At 43.1% G+C, this 7,500-nt stretch overlaps 1 protein-coding gene across 1 annotated transcript in view; it reads right to left on the bottom strand.

Moving 5' to 3' along the window:
* Window positions 1–7,500, bottom strand: part of LOC115416291 (neuropilin-1a-like) — a gene marked incomplete at its 5' end in the record, with an annotated part of 29,099 nt that overhangs the window by 21,017 nt on the left and 582 nt on the right. The window contains 4 exons of the mRNA XM_030130040.1: window positions 1,226–1,370; window positions 4,775–4,930; window positions 5,964–6,139; window positions 6,299–6,443. Of these exons, the coding sequence (XP_029985900.1) occupies window positions 1,226–1,370; window positions 4,775–4,930; window positions 5,964–6,139; window positions 6,299–6,443 (622 nt within the window). The remainder of the gene's footprint in view (window positions 1–1,225; window positions 1,371–4,774; window positions 4,931–5,963; window positions 6,140–6,298; window positions 6,444–7,500) is intronic.

Below are 7,500 nucleotides of genomic sequence, written 5' to 3'. Positions count from 1 at the left end.
AAAGGTGTTCAGCTGATGTTAAAGGTGTTCAGCTGACATTAAAGGTGTTCAGGTGATGTTAAAGGTGTTCAGGTGATGTTAAAGGTGTTCAGGTGACGTTAAAGGTGTTCAGGTGATGTTAAAGGTGTTCAGGTGACATTAAAGGTGTTCAGGTGATATTAAAGGTGTTCAGGTGACGTTAAAGGTGTTCAGGTGATATTAAAGGTGTTCAGGTGATATTAAAGGTGTTCAGGTGATGTTAAAGGTGTTCAGGTGATGTTAAAGGTGTTCAGGTGATGTTAAAGGTGTTCAGGTGACGTTAAAGGTGTTCAGGTGACGTTAAAGGTGTTCAGGTGATATTAAAGGTGTTCAGGTGATGTTAAAGGTGTTCAGGTGACGTTAAAGGTGTTCAGGTGATATTAAAGGTGTTCAGGTGATGTTAAAGGTGTTCAGGTGATGTTAAAGGTGATCAGGTGACATTAAAGGTGTTCAGCTGACGTTAAAGGTGTTCAGGTGATGTTAAAGGTGTTCAGGTGATGTTAAAGGTGTTCAGGTGATGTTAAAGGTGATCAGGTGACATTAAAGGTGTTCAGGTGATGTTAAAGGTGTTCAGGTGACGTTAAAGGTGTTCAGCTGATGTTAAAGGTGTTCAGCTGACATTAAAGGTGTTCAGGTGATGTTAAAGGTGTTCAGGTGATGTTAAAGGTGTTCAGGTGACGTTAAAGGTGTTCAGGTGATATTAAAGGTGTTCAGGTGATGTTAAAGGTGTTCAGGTGATGTTAAAGGTGTTCAGGTGATGTTAAAGGTGTTCAGGTGATGTTAAAGGTGTTCAGGTGACGTTAAAGGTGTTCAGGTGATGTTAAAGGTGTTCAGGTGATGTTAAAGGTGTTCAGGTGACGTTAAAGGTGTTCAGGTGATATTAAAGGTGTTCAGGTGATGTTAAAGGTGTTCAGGTGATGTTAAAGGTGTTCAGGTGATGTTAAAGGTGTTCAGGTGATGTTAAAGGTGTTCAGGTGATGTTAAAGGTGTTCAGGTGACGTTAAAGGTGTTCAGGTGATATTAAAGGTGTTCAGGTGATGTTAAAGGTGTTCAGGTGACGTTAAAGGTGTTCAGGTGATATTAAAGGTGTTCAGGTGATGTTAAAGGTGTTCAGGTGATGTTAAAGGTGTTCAGCTGTGGAAACACGTTCACATGAGGGTCTCCAGGCGTACGCTCTGACCTGAGCCCACCCCAGAGCAGCTCTTACCGTCCAGTTCACAGCCCAGCAGCTCCAGACGCAGCCCCACCCCCTCCATGGTGGCTCTCTCTGGGTAGATCCGAACGAACCGGGTCAGTACCGGACCCACGGGTCTCAGCTCTGGGGTGTCGTGGTTCTGATTACCAGGAAATATCTACAGGGGAACAGACACATGACAGTTACTACTGACAGTGACAGGAGATACTGTTAAAGATGTGCACACACGACAGCACTCAACCACTGACCCAACTTCCAAACAGGGTTCCATTCCATCTGTCCTGAACGTGTCCTTGGTTTCCTTCATGTCTGTGCTGCTGCTACTGGAACTACACACACCCTGTGGATTGTGCTGTAGTTTATTCTTTCTAGTCTTTCTTTCTTCTGTTGTATTCTGCCCTCTTTTCTTAAATGACACGTTCTCCGTCTGTTCTGAATCTGTTTAAAGGTGTGAGTGGAACCGTCTGCTGATAAAACACTGCAGAGAATACCAGGGTTTTGTTCCCAACATGTTTAAAAAACCATGACCTACTTTTACTGCACACACACACACACACACACACACACACACACATACACACACACACACACACACACACACACACCAGTGTTTAATGAAACCCTGGACTCCCTGGACGTCCAACGATGCTGAGGTAAGACGAGAAACTACACCACTATATATGTATAAATATATTTATATATGGACTCATGTTTATGCATGAGCACAGTGTGTGTGTGTGTGTGTGTGTGTGTGTGTGTGTGTGTGTGTGTGTCTACATACACTGCAAAAAATGACTACCTGACTTAAATAAACTGACCTGAATGTGGAATATTTATCTGAAAGATCATTTTTTCAGATTTATTGACTTATTCAGACTGAATCCTGTTCAGATTATTTGACTTGGTCCAATAATGTTCGTCTTGTTCTAACACTGAGATGTTACAACTAATTTAAATACTATTTAAAATCAAACCAGCTCCACTGTTAGAGGAGGAGTATGAAGGACACAGGACATGACATGTCTCACAAAAACCCACTTACAGGCAGATTCCTACACTGGACTGGATCCAAAGTGCAGAAGGTTTGAAAGTTGACAAAACCCACGTTTTCAGGGTTGAAACAGTCATTTTCAGGGTGGGTGGGGGTGTTCGGGCTTGATTTGAACTTTTTTCACATTTTTGTATTCCCAAGACATGGGAGCATTAGAAAATCTGGGCTAAAGTTGAATCTGAACATTTTCCTAAAATAAGCCCCCCCCACCCCCACCACCACTAATACACTGCTGTGTCTTTGGTTCCATAAAAAAAATGAAGGAAAATTGTAATTGAATAATTGTTTTATTGACTGGAGCTGATGAATGGATGAGTGGTTTCAGCTGTAAACTGAAGCTGCACTGTAAAAAACAAACAAAAAAACCCCCATAAAAAACAGTATTATTCCAGCAACAGGGGCGCAGAAAAAATACTGTAAAATAACAGAAAATCACCATCTCATAAAAATACGGTAATTTTCCATCATTAAAATACAGTTTATGCCCTAACTTTACATGAGATTTTGCATATTTTTTGACTTTTTAATGTTTAATAAAGAATATTTACATGTATTAAAACAATCCAATTCCCTATAAATATATATATAAATAATTTTCAGTGAGACTCAGTTGTCCAATCCACTGATAAAAACTGTATTTGGACAGTTTATCAGTGCTTATACATGTTATACATTCACAAAAATACATTTATTCAACATTTTTGTTGTGAAACCTCCTGTAATTACACAAGATATTTGTCAATGAACAAACAAGTCTGGTTCAACTGACAGAACTAATACTTCTGTTACCGTTAACTGTCAGTAATTTTATCTGGTTTTATCTTTTTTTACAGTATTAAGCTTTAAATTAACAGTTTAATCTCATAAATAGAAAAGAAATATTTGTGAAATTATGATATATTTGCAAATGTATTTTAACTGGATTTTTTTGTAGAAAAAAAATCTTTTAAAAAATTGGAAATTTTCTGGTTCTTCACAGTTCCAGTTTTTTCCTGTTCTTTTCCATTTGACATGTAAAACCACAGCCTGTTTGTGTCATTTCATTGATATTTTCCTGTATCTGAAAAATACAGGAAAAATGTGTCAAATAAACAGTGACAATTCTGTTAAATTACAGATTTTTTTTTACAGTGTGGTGTCTTCAGTTGCTGTAGTCGCTCTGTAGGTTTGACCCCCCCCCCCCCCCCCCCCCCCGTAGATAAACCCCCTGGATACTGTAAATAAACTGTGGGTCCAGACTAATTTCTGGTTTGGATTAGACTGAGCCCAGAGCTGTTCATGCCGTTCATTCCACAGCTGGTACAGTGTCTGGACGTCAAAGCCATGTCCTTCTTTTATTTGTTTGCTTTTCTTTTCTTCTGTCATCCTTCTGTTCTGTCCTTCACACACACCCATCCAGACCTCCTCTGAACACCACCGTGTCATTTGGGTTCGAAACTCTGGTTCTGAGTGAGGCAGCAACACACACACACACACACACACACACACACACACACACACACACACACACACACATACATACACACACACACACACACATACACACACACACACACACACACATACACACACACACACACACACACATACACACACACACACACACACACACACATACATACACACACACACACACACACATACACACACACACACACACACACACACACATACACACACACACACACACACATACATACACACACACACACACACACACACATACATACACACACACACACACACACACACATACAGACACACACACACACACACACACACACATACACACACACACACACACACACACACACACACATACACACACACACACACAGACACACACACACACACACACATACATACACACACACACACACACAGACACACACACACACACACACACACACACACATACATACACACACACACACACACAGACACACACACACACACACACACACACACACACACACACATACATACACACACACACACACACACACACATACACACACACACACACACACACACACACACACACACACACACACACACACTGGAACCCACTCTTCTATCTTCGTTGTTGTGAAGCTGTTCTTTTATTGTTTTCACTTTAGTTTATTATTTCAGTTAGATTGTATTTTTAATTCTTTTTTCGTGTATAGTTCATTTCGGGGCAGGTATTTATATAAACCTTCTTTTTTGGCTTCTAACCTCTCCTGCACAATTTTGTTACTTGTTTGAATGTTGTTGTTTTTTTCCATTGCTGTTTTTATTTTGTGCAAATAAATAAATTAAAAAATTAAATTGAAAACAAAGGGAATTTGATCCATAATTTTTATCCGTTCTAGTTAGTTTTGTAAACACACAATACAGTTTCAGTTAGGAATGGTTTTTTTCTTTTAATTCTAGTTTTTATTTATTTCAGTTAATGAAAATGTTTTTCATAACCCACTGAAGCCTGGATCTGAACCTGGTCCTGGTCCTGGACCCGGACCCGGACCCACCTTGGGCCTGGTGCTGTTGTCCTCCTTCACCATGGTCCACTCGTCTCCGTCCAGGCTGTGGCCGACCTTAAACCGCTTCATGAACACGTTCCTGTCGCGGTGTTTTCCGCCCTGGATCACAACAGCACTGAGCATCTTCTCCTGACCCAGGTCCACCTAGAACACAGAACCACAGAGACCGCTTTAGTATGAGACCGGTTCTCCTGACCCAGGTCCACCTAGAACACAGAACCACAGAGACCGCTTTAGTATGAGACCGGTTCTCCTGACCCAGGTCCACCTAGAACACAGAACCACAGAGACCGCTTTAGTATGAGACCGGTTGTCCTGACCCAGGTCCACCTAGAACACAGAACCACCGAGACCGCTTTACTATGAGACCGGTTCTCCTGACCCAGGTCCACCTAGAACACAGAACCACAGAGACCGCTTTAGTATGAGACCGGTTCTCCTGACCCAGGTCCACCTAGAACACAGAACCACAGAGACCGCTTTACTATGAGACCGGTTCTCCTGACCCAGGTCCACCTAGAACACAGAACCACAGAGACCGCTTTACTATGAGACCGGTTCTCCTGACCCAGGTCCACCTAGAACACAGAACCACAGAGACCGCTTTAGTATGAGACCGGTTCTCCTGACCCAGGTCCACCTAGAACACAGAACCACAGAGACCGCTTTAGTATGAGACCGGTTCTCCTGACCCAGGTCCACCTAGAACACAGAACCACAGAGACCGCTTTAGTATGAGACCGGTTCTCCTGACCCAGGTCCACCTAGAACACAGAACCACAGAGACCGCTTTACTATGAGACCGGTTCTCCTGACCCAGGTCCACCTAGAACACAGAACCACAGAGACCGCTTTAGTATGAGACCGGTTCTCCTGACCCAGGTCCACCTAGAACACAGAACCACCAAGACCGCTTTAGTATGAGACCGGTTCTCCTGACCCAGGTCCACCTAGAACACAGAACCACAGAGACCGCTTTAGTATGAGACCGGTTCTCCTGACCCAGGTCCACCTAGAACACAGAACCATAGAGACCCTTTTAATTTGAGACCACTTCAGTCACATCTAACCCTAACCCTAACCCCAGTAGAACCCCAGTGGAACCCCAGTAGAACCCCAGTAGAACCCCAGTGGAACCCCAGTGGAACCCCAGTAGAACCCTGGCAGTAGAACCCACCTGGATCCACTCGTTCCTGAAGGGCTGCTTGTTCTGCTGTCCCGTCCATCCAGATCTCCCCGTCAGCAGTCGTGCGTTCTCGGCCACCCAGCCGCGGTCTGCGAAGGACGAGGCGCTGATCTGAGCGTCGGAGATCTGACCTGAAACCATCCCCAACATCCCAGAGCACGGGTAGTCTGGAAGAGAGAGAGCGGCCAATCACAAACAGAGGCAGAGCGGCCAATCACAAACAGAGGCAGAGCGGCCAATCACAAACAGAGGCAGAGCGGCCAATCACAAACAGAGGCAGAGCGGCCAATCACAAACAGGGGTAGGTCCAGGTGGTCCAGTGTTACCTGAGGTCCTGCAGCCGTAGACCTCCAGGCGCATGCAGATCCCCTGTTCCCAGGACATGGGTCGGACTCGGACGTAGCGGGTCAGCGTGGGTTTAGGAAGGAAGGCCCGGACCTCATCTGTGGGATTGTGGTTCCCCTGGAATATCTGAGGGGGGGGCACATGAGAAAGGAAGAGGGTCCAGCAGGGACTGATCTGAGACCAGGTCTGATCTGAGACCAGGTCTGCTCAGGTCCAGGTCTGTTCAGGTCCAGGTCTGTTCAGGTCTGGTTAGTCTCTAAAGTGGTTCTTCTGTAAATGTACTGCTGTGATTTTCAGACCAACAGAAAACAGAGTGAGCGTTAACGTGCATGGATAAGAGCTCCCTCTACACTTCTGTTTTTGTAGCGGCTCTTCATGGAATTGAACACTTTGAACAGACAGTTCAACTGTACATGAGACTGAATTTTGTAGTGTTTCTTTTTCATGAATTGAACATTTTATTTAATTACAGCCTTGACTCAGCGTTCCTTAGTTCTATTAGCAAGAATTTAGAATGACCTGAAGTGAACTTTACATGTTCTGTCCTCTGGAGGTGCGTTTAAGGGCTTCCAGTCACTAGCTTAACTACAAAAACAAGCCAGTTAGCATAGCAACAATAGCTAACATGAGTATTTAGCTCTGTCAGCTAACAGTTAGCCATAACATACAGCTGACATTTCTGTTATCAGACACAACATTTAATTAACAAGTAGCACAACATTCCTGGTCCGCAGTGTTTTCAGTATGTTAGCGATAGCATTAGCATTAGCTTGGCAGGGCTTCACTCCTGCTCGAACAAAACAAGATAAGGTCCAAATACCAGACTACAGGCTCCAACAGTCAGCAAGAACTAGGGCTGTAAGAAAAGATCAGTTCTGCAATAGAACACGATCTTTCATTTCCCAATACTGTATGGATATTAAACAGTACTGTATGGATAGTTTTAGGTATTTATTCAAGTGTAGATATTGTGGAGGTTCATTTTTCTTTTTTTGTTTCTATTTTATTTATTCTTATTTCACACTCTTGTATTCAATAATGTTCATTCCTTTGTTGGATTGAACTCCAATCCTGTTCTGATGTTAGTTGTGAACTAATAGAATCTGAACATTTGAACAGGATCTGAAACTGGAATGTCTGGAAAACACAATTTCAGTTTGAACACAGTCTGAACATTTGGTGA

The sequence above is a fragment of the Sphaeramia orbicularis genome, unplaced genomic scaffold (genome assembly GCF_902148855.1).
Source record: "Sphaeramia orbicularis unplaced genomic scaffold, fSphaOr1.1, whole genome shotgun sequence".
Classification (NCBI taxonomy): Eukaryota; Metazoa; Chordata; class Actinopteri; order Kurtiformes; family Apogonidae; genus Sphaeramia; species Sphaeramia orbicularis.
This window is presented reverse-complemented; position numbering and strand designations above follow the sequence as displayed.